A 15,901-nucleotide genomic window follows, 5' to 3' on the forward strand; every position below is an offset into this window, starting at 1 on the left:
GTGCTTCTGCTGAGCGGTGTTTCCTGTTACTTAGCCGACTGGCTAGATAGGGGGCTAACTTTTCTTCCTGATTACAGATGTGCACGGTAGTTCTTAGTAACCCCGATCGACTGTGAGGACACGGAGCCTTGGAGGGGTCGGCGCGGGTATGGACTCCTGGGTCCCTGGGGCTGATCAGGGTGGGTTCCAGGGGCAGACGTTCAAGATGTTGAAAGAAGTTTCTGGAAGACTCCAAGTAAAGGGACTGGCTCTAATGAGGACTTTTGAGGTTAACCTGACACCTAGTGGCTACAAATGGGAATGACGCCACCTTTGGGAGTTGCAAAGAACAATCCGGTTTTGGGAGGAGGCCTCTTGGGATACTGGGGGAAGGTTTGGGTTTGATCTCCTGTCTCTCACTTACTTAGAGTGGAGTGTCAGGGGCAAGGGGTGACCTAGAGGGCTGGAACTGGTCATAGGGGTAGATTTTAGCTGTCTAGAATCTCCATCATTCCTAGAAATCAGCCTGAAAGAAAATCAAATGCATAGTAATCATTGCTCCCTTTTCAATTTTATACAAAGAACAGAAACAAATGGGACCAACATCAGCAGCACAGAGAGATGTCCAGGACCAACATCAACAGCACAGAGAGATGCCCAGCCCAGGACCAACATCAGCATACACACACACACACACACACACACACACACACACACACAGAGATGCCCAGAACCAACATCAGCATACACACACACACACAGAGATGCCCAGAACCAACATCAGCGCGCGCACGTGTGTGCGCGCGCACACACACACAAACACACACACACACACACACACACACACACACACGACCAACATCAGCAGCACAGAGAGCGATTCTATTTGTGGCATTTAGCTCTAGTCATGGCATCCATCCATCCGCCCTTTGGTTGAGTCTCCTCACAGCCTCCACAACTTGCCAGGACTTCTCTATTGGGGCATCTCCCTAGACCTGACCGGCTGTTGTGATTTCCAGACTTTAAGAAGCTGATTTGAAGGAAAGGGAACAGGGGGAACGATAGGCTGGGGGGGATGATCTTCCCGGCACGCGAGCATGAGGACCTGAGTTCAGATTCCTAGTGCCCACACGAAAGCCTGTGTGATGGCGTCCTAATGCTAGAGCTGGGCTAGGAAGCTCACTGGCCGGTTCATCTAGACAATCGGAGAGCTCCTTGTTCAGTGAGAGACACTGTTTCAAAAATTAAAGGGGAGCCAGGCGGTGGTGGCGCACGCCTTTAATCCCAGCACTCGGGAGGCAGAGGCAGGCGGATCTCTGTGAGTTCGAGACCAGCCTGGTCTACAGAGCTAGTTCCAGGACAGGCTCCAAAAGCCACAGAGAAACCCTGTCTCGAAAAACCAAAAATAAAATAAAATAAAAAAAATTAAAGGGGAGCCGGGCGATGGTGGCGCACGCCTTTAATCCCAGCACTTGGGAGGCAGAGGCAGGCGGATCTCTGTGAGTTCGAGACCAGCCTGGTCTACAGAGCTAGTTTCAGGACAGGCTCCAAAGCCACAGAGAAACCCTGTCTCGAAAAACAAAAAAAAAAACAAAAAACAAAAAACAAAAAAAAAAATTAAAGGGGAGCACAGTCAATGAAGATGCCAAGCCTCTGGCCCCCGTATGCACGCACACACATGCATGTGTGCGCACAACAAATGGCCAGAGAGATGACTCAGCAGTTAATGGCCCTTGCCGGAAGCCCGACAACCCGAATTTGCTCCCCAGAACCCATGTCGTGGAAGTGGCGAATTTATTCCCGCAAGATGTCCTGGACCTCTGTAACAGAAACGTGGCATGCGTCTATGCATCTTGCCGGACCTAGCTGAAGCACTGCCCCAGTGATGCCTCCCTTGGTCTTCGGCATACTCCCCTCCCCAGTCTCTCCTGTCCTCACCTTGGAGGCCTGTACATTGTCCCTTTGTCACGTGGGCTGGCGTTCCTCAGGCACAGGTCCCAGTGTCTTGTTCGAGTCTTGCTACATAAGGCAGCTGAGAAAGGGAAGGAAGGAGGACTTTGGGGCCCGGTCGTGGGATCTGGGGCGGGGCCTCTGGTCCACTGTGAGCCGTGTCTGCTATCTCACAGAACACAGATGGCTGGATCCCTGGGCTGATGCCCCTCCCACTAGGGCCCTTTGGCAAGCCGGGTGGGGGGAGGCCATGCTCACCTGAAGTCCACCATTCCTTTCTTCTCACCCAGTTTCTTTAGGAGCTCCCTGACCTGGTACCGGTTGATGGGGACCTTGTTTTGCTGGGAAGGTGGGGGTAATGCGTTATGGATCCCTCTGTTCCTTCACACCCAGTGACACCCCCTCCCCCCATAATGTCTCACTCTTGGGACTAGTGGTGGCATTTGAGGACTCAGAGGTGGCTGCACCTACCACAGGGAGGTACTGGAGGCAGTTGCTTTCCATGGCATGGCCTTGCCTCCAGAATGACCCCCCTGCTTCTGGAAAGAGACAAGGCCCAGGATCCGGGAGCAATGAGTGGCTTGCTGAGGGGGACAGAAGCTGTAGTCTCCAACATGTGAAGGTCATTCTTGCTCTCGGATACCTAATCCTGGCCAACCCTCTTGCTCCATGGGTCTGGGTCCTAAGCACTCATCCCTGCCCGGGTCCCTAGACCCTTCTCCCAAGGCCTCCCCAGGATGCTGTCACAATTGATCCCTTCGTGCATACATTTCAGGGGACCTCCATTCCAATCACTATATTGCTAAGAGCGACCGTAGGGGCTCAGGTAAGCTGGGAAGGTGGAAAGCAGAGTGTGGGAGCTACAGGGAAATGGTCCCCCACTCCCACTTTTCATCTTCCTAGGAGCCAAACACAGCACGACGGGGGGTCGGGGGCCCCCCCCCCGAGATGGACATATGCCTCTGGGGTGAGGAGTGGCATCAGGCCACGGGACAGATTTGGGTGGCGGGTTGAAGGAGATGTTACATTTCCCTCTAAGTCCAGGTGAATGACAGCAGTGCCCTCAACCAAGCTTACAGGGCAGTGTGAAATGCGAGCATATGCTTGCCACTCCGCTCCTCTCCTCCACCCCCACTACCCAGAGTCTCCGGGAATCAGCACACCTGTATCATGGCTTTCCGAAAGTCCCCCACAGGCATTATCATTGATCCCGCTGGATTCAAGCTCTTGAAGAACTCCACAGTCGAGATCTTCTGTTGTTCTGTGTAGTTCTGAGAGGAGCAGGAGGTGCCAGGAGCAAGCGCTTGCCTTTATTACGGCTACCACACCTCTCCCCTCAGCCCCCAAAGGGTGGGCCACACGCTTGGACCCAGAAATGCTTGGGGAGTGGGGGAAGGTAGCTCCAACTTGAGGCATCTGTAGTTTAAACACGGCTTTAGAGCAAGCACCAAGTGCAGACAGAAACATGATAGCGCCTGTGTTTGTCTAGTTCCTGGCAGCCTCACCCCAACCTAAAAGAGGCCCCACTCGTCCCATCTACTCCCTGACTTCACAGAGGGACACCTAGGCGGCCCCTAGTATCACAGAGGCACAGACGGTGACCGGATCTAAGTCCGGAATTTGGCTTTGAAATGGCCTCTATTAACACTGGCACAGAGGGTACTTTGTGGTTGGTGGGTGGGGTTTCCCTCAGCTGCTGCGTGATTGGTTGGGCAGGCTCTGGGCACACCTAGGCTTCTCGCACTTTCCCTACAGCGTACACAAGGGGAACAGCCTTGCCAGGCACCTTAAAGGTAGCATCTCTCATGCCGCTCCCCCGGAGTTCTGGCGGGTTCATACCACTTCCAGGGCTCCACAGTTCTCATGGCTCCCTATGCCGAATGGAATCCAACCCCAACTCAAGGGCTGCAGTCTGAGGATTCCAACCACTTCTGTCCCAGTTTGGGCTTTCCAGCTTCTTTTGGAATCTGGCGACCCAGGCTTCCTCAATTGGACTGACTTGGTTCTGTCTCCAATGCCCCTGAAGGTTGCCTGCACTGTCAGTGTGCAAACCCTCCCTGCTCTGCTGGCAGAAACCCTCTTGCTAGAACCATCTTCCAGGCTCTGTATCATCCCAATTCTTCCCATTCATCCAGGACCTTCCCCAGCCCCACTTCTGCCGGGAAGTCCTTCTTTTCTCTTTGCCTCATCCTGGGATGTCTTGACTTCAAATTCTGATGGAGCTTTGTAATATTTCTTCTGTGACATTTTTTTGGTCATTACTGAATCCATCCCATCTTTCTAAACACACGGTCGCCTCTTTCCAACTATAGTGTACACAGATGTCTTGTTTGGTCTGTACCTGAAGATTTTTTTTCCTACTCTCTCTTTTTTCTTTATGGTGCTGTGGTTGAACCTGGAACTTCACATACGTTAAACAAAGGCACTAGCCCTGACCTATATACTTAGCTAGCCTTCTTTTTACTTAGAATTTTGAGACACGGTCTTGTTAAGTTGCCCAGGCTGGCCTTGAACCCACTCTGTCTGCAGCCCAGGCAGGTATTCTGTGTACTGTGATTGTAAGTCTGCACACCACTGGAGATCCAGTGGCATCTGGCTCAGAGTCTTCAGCTACTAGGGTTTCTCTGTAGAGCACTGGCTGTCTCAGAACTACTCAGGGATTCACCCGCCTCTGCCTCCTGAGCACTGGGATTAAAGGTGTGCGCCACCACTGCCCGGCCCATTTCTATATTCTTTTAAAACAAGGGGTGGGACCCTCGCTCTGCATCCGGCTGTCCTTGAAAACCTCCCCCTGGTTCCATTGGAGTCACTTCTTCCTAAACAAACCCGATACCTTCTGCCTTCTTGAACTTTGCACAAAATTTTCATGTAAGACCTTTTTAGATTTGGTTTTGAAAAGTGAGGAGCGGAGTGTATCAACCAGAGGCCAGAAGCCGCCTGAGGGGGGCATCCAGTCTCAGAAAGAAGCTGCAAGCTCTGGGCGCTTACTATGTCCGGGCGTAACTCTGATCACCTCGTAACGGCTAAGTAATTCGTCCTTCACAAGCACCCTTTTCATCTCTTCCCATTCTACAGGTGGAAAGACTGAGGCACTTAAGACTTCAATGACTTGCCTTTGGTGACACATTAGTAAAAGGCAGGTCCCAGGTAGTAGACTATGTCTTGTGCCTCCATCCCCTCTCCACCTCCCCCCTCCACCATATCTCAGCTCTTCTCTTCTTTTGGGGTGAGGCACAGTATCCAGTGACCCAATAACCTAGGGCACCTCCATCGCAAGGAGCCTTATTAGAAAGGACCTATGGGCACTCAGACAGAGCCAGTGCTGGGTGGGTGATTTGGGACCCAAGGCTCTAAGGGGCTCACCTGGATCAGTTTCATGGGGTTGGTCCACAGAGAGGCGGTTTTCTTGCTGGAGAGACCCTGAAATCCCTTGTATAACACATCCAGCTGGGGGTGAACGGCACAGACCCCATCCAGGACTTTTACAAATTGCTCTGTTACCATAACGTTCTGCAGCAGGGAGAGAGGGGCCGTGGTGCGGATGCTGTCATCGTACCATGTGTCTGCTGCCCAGAGTACCCTTCCCCCCCAAGCCAAGTTTAGGGGTGCTGGTCCTTTCCGGTTTGTTTTTCTGAACTGGTACTGGGTTCCTCTTTGAGGCAGAGTCTCACTCATTCTGTAATCTGATATAGCCTTGGATGTCACCCAAGCTGGCCTGTCTCTATCTCCCAAATGCTGGGATTACAGTCACGTGATTATGGGGGATTATGGGGTGTGCCATTATGGGGTGCTAGGCAAGGAATCCCAGACTTTGAGTATGCTAGGCAAGTAGTCTACCAAATTTAGCTACATCCTCAGGGCTGCTCTGGTGTTATGGAGCTTGTGATTTGATTTGTAAATTTCCCAGATTTAACAATTTATAGTCATACTCTGCAGCCTGGACTAGCCTTGAACTTACTACAGAGCACAGGCTGGCTTTGAACTCGTGGTGATCCTTCTGAGCACTGGGATTATAGGTATGTGTTAATCTGCCCACATCTAGGAGATATTGATTAGACACTTTCTTTGTGTCCGGGTGGCTTGTTTGTCATATGTTTGTCACTCAGTTCTTCTCTGAGGTGGTTCTTTAAGTGGCTACATTTGATGAACAGAGGTCAGAGACTGGTCTATGCACAGATATCCTGACCTGTGTTGTTCGTCAGAGCAGGTACCCAGGATCCCTGGTGCCAACCATCCTGCTGTGGCTCACAGCGAGCTACAAACTCCTCTTTTGGAAGAAGTCAGAGTTGGCTTCCAGGACATGGAAATTGTATGCTTTGGAAGAGCGACCTGGCCTGCTCTCCATCAGCTAGACGACCCTCATCTTTCTCCAAGTGTGGTTCTGAGTATCTTTCGCCTGTTCTTTTTTTTATAATTTATTTTTATTTTATATGAATTGGTGTTTCGCCTCCATGTATGTCTGTGTGAGGGGGTTGGATCACCTGGAATTGGAGTCACAGACAGAGATGAGCTGTCATATGGGTGCTGGGAATTGAACCCGGGTCCTCTGAAAGAGTAGTCAGTGCTCTTAACCTCTAAGCCATCTCGCCAGCCCCTGTTTGCCTTTTCAAACTCACACTTAAGGGCTGAAGGCTTTGCAGATACTCTAGTCCTAGGAGCATCTATAGAGCAGGAATTCCAGTACATTTAGAGTCTTGGTGTCATCATTGACAAGCGGGTAGGACCCCTGGTCCCCAGGGTGGCAGTGTGAGTAGTGATGGAATCTTTCAGAGGTGGAGCCTAGTGGGAGGAGACTGGGTCACTGGGGACACCGCCCTCCCAGGAATAGATGTCATGCTCAGGGGACCCGCTAGTTCAAGAAAGAAATGAAACTGTCTCTCCATGTAGTGTCCTTTCCGTCCCCTATGCAAGACCACGATGATGCCATCTGCTGTGAGGTAAGGTGATCAAGAGGGCCATCACCAGAGCTGGAGCCATGCTACTGGGTAATTCGGCCTCCAGGGATGTGAAGTAAATAGCAATCCTTTATAGCATCTTGGCTTCAATCATTTCATCAGAGTTCCAGAAAAAGACTAACGGGATAACAGTCTCTTGGCTCTGGCAGGCTCGTTTACTGGCAGTTAAGTCATGGCTCACAGATCCCTGTGCTATCTAAGCCCTAAGCAGTGCAGGTTCCCTCAAGTGTACTCCCTCAAGGTGAGCCAGTGGCTACGAAACCTGAATATGGCTGAGTGGGTTGGGGCTGAGGGGTTTTGCATCCTGGCGCAGTGGAGGCTACAGTGTGAGTGCGGAGAGGTGGGGCCTCTGAGGAGAAGGACTGAGGAGCAGGAGGAGCAGGGAGGGGTGGGTGGCGGAGCAAAGAGAAAGAAGAGCATCAGCGGCTTCAGGTGGAGAAATGTTCAGCTTTGGATATTCCAACTATCATGGCTCAGACAGTGGCAAGCATTTGGGGAATCTTACAAAACACTGTTGGGAAGAATAGGGGAAGAAAGGGACTCTTGTATAGCACTAACCTTCACAGGACTAGAGAAGGCGGTGGGGCCCTGGCTGACTCCTAGGTGTTTCTCATTTGCTGTGGGTCCTGGGCAAATCACCTAATGACTCTGCTTCAGATTCCTCGTGGGAAACGAGGGAAAGTATGCGCTATGAACTGAGTTTGCACCCCTACCTTCATGATGGTTGGTTGTTTGGATTTTCGAGACAGGGTTTCTCCGTGTAGCTTTGGAGCCTGTCCTGGAACTCGCTTTGTAGACTAGGCTGACCTCGAACTCATAGAGATCACCTGTCTCTGCTTCCCGAGTGCTGGGATTAAAGGCATGCATCACCACCGCCAGGCATCATGATGGTTAGTTTTAAATATCAGTTAGCTACAACCTGAGAATCACTGGGGAAGGGGACCTGCAGGAGACCTGCTAGCTCAGGTTGGCTTGTAGATGTGTCTGTGTCGGATGGTCTTGATCCCATTAACTGATGTGGGAAGACCCAGACCATTCCCTGGATTGGGGACTTGGGCTGTGTAAGAGTAGAGAGGGTTAGCCAAGCACTAAGCCTGCAAGCCTGCAAGCATGCATGCAGTCATTTCTCTCTGCTCCTGACTGGTTGTGACCTGCTGCAAGCTCCTGCGGCTGTGAACTTGTCTGCTATGATGGACTGTAATCTGAAATAAGCTTCTCTTTCCTCATTGGGTTTTTTGTTTGTTTGTTTGTTAGTTTGTTTTTGATCAGGGTAGTATACCACAGCAACAGAAATAAAACTTGAACATACCCTCCCAGGGCTCTTGAAGTCTTTTCTGTTTTGTTTTGGTTTTGGAGACAGGGTCTCACTGTGTAACCCTGGCTGTCCTGGCACTCACTCTGTAGACCAGGCTGGCCTTAAACTCATAGAGATCCACCAGCCTCTGCCTCCAAAGTCCTGGGGTTAAAGGCACATACCACTACACCAAGTGGGTTTGAAGCCTTAACCCTGTAGATGCGATCTCATTTGGAAATAGGGTCTTTGCAAGAGAGAATCAAATGAAGTCAGTAGGGTGGGCCCTAATTAAATAATGGAATCCTTAAAAAAAGGGGGGGGGGGAGATTTTGCTTAGAGATGGATGTGCACTTAAGGAAAAAGCCACGAGAAGCTGAAGGCAAGGACTGGGGTGGTAAGTCTGCAAGCCAAGGGGTGTCGGTGACTGCAGCAGCAGCAGACGCTGGGAGAGAAGTCAGGGCAGATTCCTTCTCAGGTCTGGAGAAGGAACCTAGCCACTCCACACCGACTTCTTGCATTTCTGGACTCCAGAACTGAGAGGCAATGCTTCTTTTTTTCTACTTAAGCCACCTGATTTGTGGTATTTTGGTGCAGCTGCCCTGGCAATGAGCACAGTGCTCTACCAACCTTCTAGGGTAGCATTTGAGGAGCTAGCACCCTAAAACTGCTTTGGGGTCAAAAGCACCGGTGGTCAAAATTGTAGGATATTAGTACTCGCTGCCATCCTGCGGTGGTTTGTCAGTACCCGCTGCCACCCTGCGGTGGTTTGTCAGTACCCGCTGCCCTCCCTGCCATGGTTTGTTAGTACCCGCTGGCCTCCTGCGGTGGTTTGTCAGTACCCGCTGCCATCCCTGCGATGGTTTGTCAGTACCCGCTGCCATCCTGCGATGGTTTGTTAGTACCCGCTGCCCTCCCTGCGATGGTTTGTTAGTACCCGCTGCCATCCCTGCGATGGTTTGTTAGTACCCGCTGGCCTCCTGCGGTGGTTTGTTAGTACCCGCTGGCCTCCCTGCGATGGTTTGTCAGTACCCGCTGCCATCCCTGCGATGGTTTGTCAGTACCCACTGCCATCCTGCGGTGGTTTGTTAGTACCCGCTGCCATCCTGTGGTGGTTTGTTAGTACCCGCTGGCCTCCCTGCGATGGTTTGTCAGTACCCACTGCCATCCTGCGGTGGTTTGTTAGTACCCGCTGCCATCCTGCGGTGGTTTGTTAGTACCCGCTGGCCTCCTGCGGTGGTTTGTTAGTACCCGCTGCCATCCCTGCGATGGTTTGTCAGTACCCGCTGCCATCCCTGCGATGGTTTGTCAGTACCCACTGCCATCCCTGCAGTGGTTTGTTAGTACCCGCTGCCATCCTGCGGTGGTTTGTCAGTACCCGCTGGCCTCCCTGCGATGGTTTGTTAGTACCCGCTGGCCTCCTGTGGTGGTTTGTTAGTACCCGCTGCCATCCCTGCGATGGTTTGTTAGTACCCGCTGGCCTCCTGCGGTGGTTTGTTAGTACCCGCTGCCATCCCTGCGATGGTTTGTCAGTACCCGCTGCCCTCCCTGCAGTGGTTTGTTAGTACCCGCTGCCATCCTGCGGTGGTTTGTCAGTACCCGCTGGCCTCCCTGCGATGGTTTGTTAGTACCCGCTGGCCTCCCTGCGATGGTTTGTTAGTACCCGCTGGCCTCCCTGCGATGGTTTGTTAGTACCTGCTGGCCTCCCTGCGATGGTTTGTTAGTACCTGCTGGCCTCCCTGCGATGGTTTGTTAGTACCCGCTGCCATCCCTGCAATGGTTTGTCAGTACCCGCTGCCATCCCTGCAATGGTTTGTTAGTACCCGCTGGCCTCCTGCGGTGGTTTGTTAGTACCCGCTGCCATCCCTGCGATGGTTTGTTAGTACCCGCTGGCCTCCCTGCAATGGTTTGTTAGTACCCGCTGGCCTCCTGCGGTGGTTTGTTAGTACCCGCTGCCATCCCTGCAATGGTTTGTTAGTACCCGCTGGCCTCCCTGCAATGGTTTGTTAGTACCCGCTGGCCTCCTGCGGTGGTTTGTTAGTACCCGCTGCCATCCCTGCAATGGTTTGTTAGTACCCGCTGGCCTCCTGCGGTGGTTTGTTAGGACTCGATGCCCTCCCTGCAGTGGTTTGTCAGTACCCGCTGCCATCCCTGCAATGGTTTGTTAGTACCCGCTGGCCTCCCTGCGATGGTTTGTTAGTACCCGCTGGCCTCCCTGCGATGGTTTGTTAGTACCTGCTGGCCTCCTGCGGTGGTTTGTTAGGACTCGATGCCCTCACTGCAGTGGTTTGTTAGTACCCGCTGCCATCCCTGCGATGGTTTGTTAGTACCCGCTGGCCTCCCTGCGATGGTTTGTTAGTACCCGCTGCCATCCCTGAGATGGTTTGTTAGTACCCGCTGCCCTCCCTGAGATGGTTTGTTAGTACCCGCTGGCCTCCTGCGGTGGTTTGTTAGGACCTGCTGCCCTCCCTGCAGTAGTTTGTTAGGACCCACTGCCCTCCCTGCGGTGGTTTGGGCAAGTCCCTGGTGAGGCTGGTGACTTCCCTTCCCCCTTCACAGAAGGATCACCTTGCAGCTCTGCGCACAGAAGGCCACACGTTGTGAAGCAAACACACATTTGTGAGGTGGGTCTTAAAAACCCTGGGATTCTGGCTGGGTATGTGGTGCACACCTTTAATCCCAGCACTCTGGGAGGCAGAGACAGACAGGTTTCTGTGAGTTTGAGGCCAGCCTGGTCTATATAATAGCAAGTTTCAGACTAGCAAGGGCTGAAAAGAAAATCCCAGGATTCTGGAACATTCTGAGACGCGATCCATTTATTACCGAATTTGGTAGTGTACAAATTTTGTTCTGGAGTTTTTCACGCCCCGGCCCTTTTGGTTTTTCCTCATTAGTACTCTTAGGTGCTCACATTCTAGGTTCCCAGGATCAAATAAATTCCTTTACACTGTGGTGAGATTTACTGAAGGGCTACTCCCGTCAATCGAGCCCCTTACTTGTGTGTGAGGGTCTGTGTGGGACACAGCTGGTGACAATAGCTGTAGAGGGAGCTGGCTTGTGCCAGGGGCCAATGAGTGGTATTTGAGCGCTTACGGAAATGTCAAGCTCTTCCATCCTGGATTTGGGGTTCCTCTTGATGGACATGATGAGATGAACTGCCCCCTCCATACTCATAGGGTTCAGGAAAAGCTGTGGGAGGAGGACGCAGCAGGAGGAGGCTGTGTTAGACTAACTTCACCTTCCCCGCCGAATCACAACCTCTGTGCTCCTCCTAGACTTCTTCATCTATTCCTGTCTGTCTGTCCAACCATGCGTCCTTTCATCTTTCCACCCACTACTGAGCACTCATTTATCTGTTCGTTTATTCTACCCACCCATAATCTATAAGTCCATCCCTTTGTTTATCTATCACCCATCCATCCGTCTGCTCATCAATTCTCCTTACCTTCCCTCCATCTACTTACACATCCACTAATTAGCCTATCTCACTATCTATCCATTCATCTACTTACACACGCATCAGTTTCTCTTATCATCCATCTGTCCATCCATCCATCCATCCATCCATCCATCCATCCATCATCCACCAATCCACTCATCAATCCATCTACTCACCCATTTATCCATCCATCCATCCATCCATCCACGCATGCATCCATCCATCCATCATCAACCAATCCACTCATCCATCCATCTACTCACCCATTTATCCATCCATCCATCCACTCATCCATCCATCCATCCATCATCCACCAATCCACTCATCCATCCATCTACTCACCCATTTATCCATCCATCCATCCATCCATCTATCCATCTATCCACTCATCCATCCATCCATGCATCCATCCATCTTACCTTACTACCCATCCATCCAAAAACCTATCCATCAATCCATTTCATCCTTCATCCATCCAACACATCCATCCTCCAACAAATATTTATCAAGGCCTTCTAAGCCCAGGTCCACTTGACAGGGGCTCTGTCTTCAGATAGCATTACTCTAGTTGGAGGAGACAGTCAAGTAAACGGTATTAGATAGATGATGGCAGCAGTGACGGAGGGACATACTGTAGGAGCAAAGTCCATCGTGGTAGGAGACCCTTGAGTAAAGCCTTGCTGGGATAAGGGGAATTAGTCATATCTGAAGGGGGGAAGCAGGAGCAGAGTGGGAAAAGATTCATGAAGGAAGAGCAGGCAAGGGTGGAGGTGAGCTGGAGGGCACAGCATGCTGTGGTGCTGGGCAATAGCACATGTTCTGTGAGCAGGAACAGAGAGGACGAGGCAATGAAGGCAGGAAAGGCCATGGCATGGTGGACCTTGTTAGGTTATTATTGCAAGGGTGTTGAGAGCCACTGAAGCATGGATGGAGATTAGCAATTGGGAACATGTAGGCAGCTGGCCTTGGGTTTCACTTCCTGGATTTTTTGTACCTGGCTCCACGGAGGAGCTGTCCCAAGGGTCCCAACCTAATAATAGAATCAAAGCATCCAAAAGGTGCCCAGTGAACAGCACACAGTGTATGAATGGTGGCTGTTGCTATGAAAGGCCACTTCAGGTCGCTACATTAGGAGGGAGGCCAGGGGTTTTATTGAGCATTTACTGTGTGCCAATTTCCCAGGCTCTTGCAGGGAGTTAGAATGGTTATAGAAAGCCAGATACAAGTGGCCACCCTCTTTATAGTTATGTGGTCTGAATGAGTGTCACTTGGCCTCTGTTTTCCCATCTGGAAAGTGGAGCTGGCAGAGATACTAGGTCACCCTGGGCAATGGCTGATGAATTACTGCATCATCATATTCAGGGTGTGGCTCGGAAGAGCCCAGAGAGAAGACCTTGGAACAAATGTCCTCTTGCATCTGCTTCCAAACTATCCAATGGCCTGTGTCATAATTAGTTTCCACAGGTAAACTAATTCACAAGTAATACTAATCCATCTATCCATTTACTTCTACATATTCACGGTGTGTCCAGCACCATGCGGTGTGAGGGGTATGATCAGGGCCAAAATAACATTCTTGTCCTTGGGGAGATTTCACATTCACATGAGAGTATAGTTAGGAACCATAGAATAAAGTTCTGCAGGAAGGGGAGAGCAGAGTGCTGGCCGCAGTCCCCTAACTTAGGAGGACGCAGGCTGACACAGACCTTTGTGTGCCACGCTCTGCAGCAGAGCAGACACGAAAGCAGGTGTGGGCATGGGCAGTGCTACTAATGAGAGGAGGAGCCAGGGAAAGCCACGGAGAGCAGGGGTGAGCTGAGGCTGCAGGGAGAGCCACGGAGAGCAGGGATAAGCTGAGGCTGCAGGGAGAGCCACGGAGAGCAGGGGTGAGCTGAGGCTGCAGGGAGAGCCACAGAGAGCAGGGGTGAGCTGAGGCTGCAGGGAGAGCCACGGAGAGCAGGGGTGAGCTGAGGCTGCAGGGAGAGCCACGGAGAGCAGGGGTGAGCTGAGGCTGGAGGGAGAGCCACCGAGAGCAGGGGTGAGCTGAGGCTGCAGGGAGAGCCACGGAGAGCAGGGGTGAGCTGAGGCTGCAGGGAGAGCCACGGAGAGCAGGGCTAAGCTGGGGCTCCAGGGAGAGCCACGGAGAGCAGGGGTGAGTGAGCTGAGGCTGCAGGGAGAGCCACAGAGAGCAGGGGTGAGCTGAGGCTGTAGAGAGAGCCATGGAGAGCAGGGGTGAGCTGAGGCTGCAGAGGCTCATGGGATCAGAGGACCAGACTGGAATGCAAGCAACCACTGGGTTTAGTATCCCCAAAGCATAATATGGCCTTAGTATGAAGAAAATCCCAAGAGAGACCCAGATGGCATGAGGGAAGACTTGTATAGAAGCACACATGTCACCAGAGAGCCGAGGCAGCCCTGGGTCTATAGCAAGGGCACCAAACGTGGCCATGGAAGTACGGGGCAGGGGCTGGTGATCGTCCCCAGCATTCTGTCTAGTTCTACCGCCCTGCTTTCCCACAGATGAATCACATACATACATATGCACACACACGCACACATTCACGGACACACACTCACGGACACATAGGCAGACGTGCGTTGCATCCAGACACAGAGGTGCATATGAAGACGCCAGCTCAGCGAGTCTACCTTCAGCACTTGGAGGGTCTCGTTGACTTCTAGTCCCTTGCTGATTCTGGAGGCTCCCTCGTTGGTGATGCCATTGCTGCTGATGTCGATGTAGACCAGACAGCTGTTGAGTCTGAGGACATCCCCCAGGGCCAGAGCGCCTTCATTCCCAAAGCCATTCATGGACACGTCCAGTTTCTTCAGGGTCACGTTAGACTCCAGGGGAGGGGAACAGCACTAGCATCAGGGTGGAGTGAGGCTTACCCAGGAAAATGTCTTGATTGCCAGCCCAGCCCCAATTCTCACCCTCACCCTCATCTAAACCGCAACCCTTATCTTCACCCCTGACACATTCCTTCACCCCCTGCGACTCTTAACCATCCCATCCTAACGCCATTGCCCCCCCCCCTCCCCAGCTCAGTGGTTTTCTGTAGAGACAGGTCTACACAATTATTCTGCTGCCTCCAGGTGGGGGTTCATTCTTAAGACCTCTTGAGAGATTCATCCCTTTTGAGATTCTCATCTCTATGCCCTCAAGCTAAACCACCCTCTGAAAGCACCCCTAATGATGGTGCTCAGGCCTCAGGAGAGAGGATTTATACAACAGAAGCGCACACCGGGAGTCATGGAAGGAAACCCAGCAGCTTCAAAGACACTTGGTGAGAGCTCTGAACACCCAAGTCCACGGTGACCACGAGGAAGCAGTTCAACTCACCTCTCAGAGTGTGACTTACCCGGAGACCGTTACACAAGGCCACAGCAGCCCGAATGTGGAAGTGATTCCAGCTTAGGTTCAGCGACTGAAGCCCTACATTGAGGGCTGGGTGGGGGGGCAGAGACTCATGTTGGCAGAGACCCAGCCACAGACCCACAGTACTGGAGAGGGGTATGCAAGCTGCGACACTCAGGTGACAACTTTTTTTAATTTAAAAAACGTTTTGAAAATCTTATGTGCATTGATGTTTTGCCATGGGTGTCAGGTCCCCTGGAACTGAAATTACAGACAGTTGTGACCTGCCATGTGGGTGCTGGGAATTGAACCTGGGTCCTTTGGCATTAATGTTTTGCCGTGGATGTCAGGTCCCCTGGAACTGAAATTACAGACAGTTATACCTGCCATGTAGGTACTGGGACCTGAACTTGGGTCCTCTGGAAGAACAGTCAGTGCTCTTAACCCCTGAGCCATCTCTCTAGAGACCTCTCTCTCCCTTAAAAAAATTTAAAGACAGAAGCTCACTATGTAGCCCTGGCTGGCCTGGAATACACAGAGATCCATCTCTGTCTCCCAAATGCTGGGATTAAACTTGTGAGCCACCATATCTGGCCAGATGATAATTTTCAGATAGTTACTTAGGTTGAAAAATGACCCTTAATCCTGGGAAAGATGACTTAAAACAGTCCCACTTTTCTACTGAAGAGGGGACAGTCTTCAGGGGCAGTATGGGAGCCCACCGTGACTCTAGTCCATCTTGACCTAAGGTCAAAGAGTGCTCCTCACGGTCAATTAAAGGCGGGGTCTCAGATGTCTTGAGAATTAAGGAGGTGATTATGCTTGTTTGTTCCTCGAGCCTTGGTAAGGAAGTCTTTTGCCCACCCCGTTTGCTTTGGGTGTAAAAGGGCTAAAAGAAATAAACTCGAGGCTTCTGCAGTATTCACTGA

The 15,901-nt window shown here is 51.7% G+C and overlaps 1 protein-coding gene across 1 annotated transcript in view; it reads right to left on the reverse strand.

Moving 5' to 3' along the window:
* Window positions 1–1,931: 1,931 nt before the first annotated feature.
* Window positions 1,932–15,901, reverse strand: part of Lrrc74a (leucine rich repeat containing 74A) — a 29,764-nt gene continuing 15,794 nt past the window's right edge. Inside the window, exons 8-14 of the mRNA XM_075947542.1 lie at window positions 14,977–15,062; window positions 14,264–14,458; window positions 11,269–11,364; window positions 5,293–5,439; window positions 3,093–3,200; window positions 2,188–2,270; window positions 1,932–2,011 (exon numbers count right to left, since the gene is read on the reverse strand). Of these exons, the coding sequence (XP_075803657.1) occupies window positions 1,999–2,011; window positions 2,188–2,270; window positions 3,093–3,200; window positions 5,293–5,439; window positions 11,269–11,364; window positions 14,264–14,458; window positions 14,977–15,062 (728 nt within the window). The 3' untranslated portion in view covers window positions 1,932–1,998. The remainder of the gene's footprint in view (window positions 2,012–2,187; window positions 2,271–3,092; window positions 3,201–5,292; window positions 5,440–11,268; window positions 11,365–14,263; window positions 14,459–14,976; window positions 15,063–15,901) is intronic.

Source organism: Microtus pennsylvanicus, chromosome 14 (assembly GCF_037038515.1).
Source record: "Microtus pennsylvanicus isolate mMicPen1 chromosome 14, mMicPen1.hap1, whole genome shotgun sequence".
Taxonomy (NCBI): domain Eukaryota; kingdom Metazoa; phylum Chordata; class Mammalia; order Rodentia; family Cricetidae; genus Microtus; species Microtus pennsylvanicus.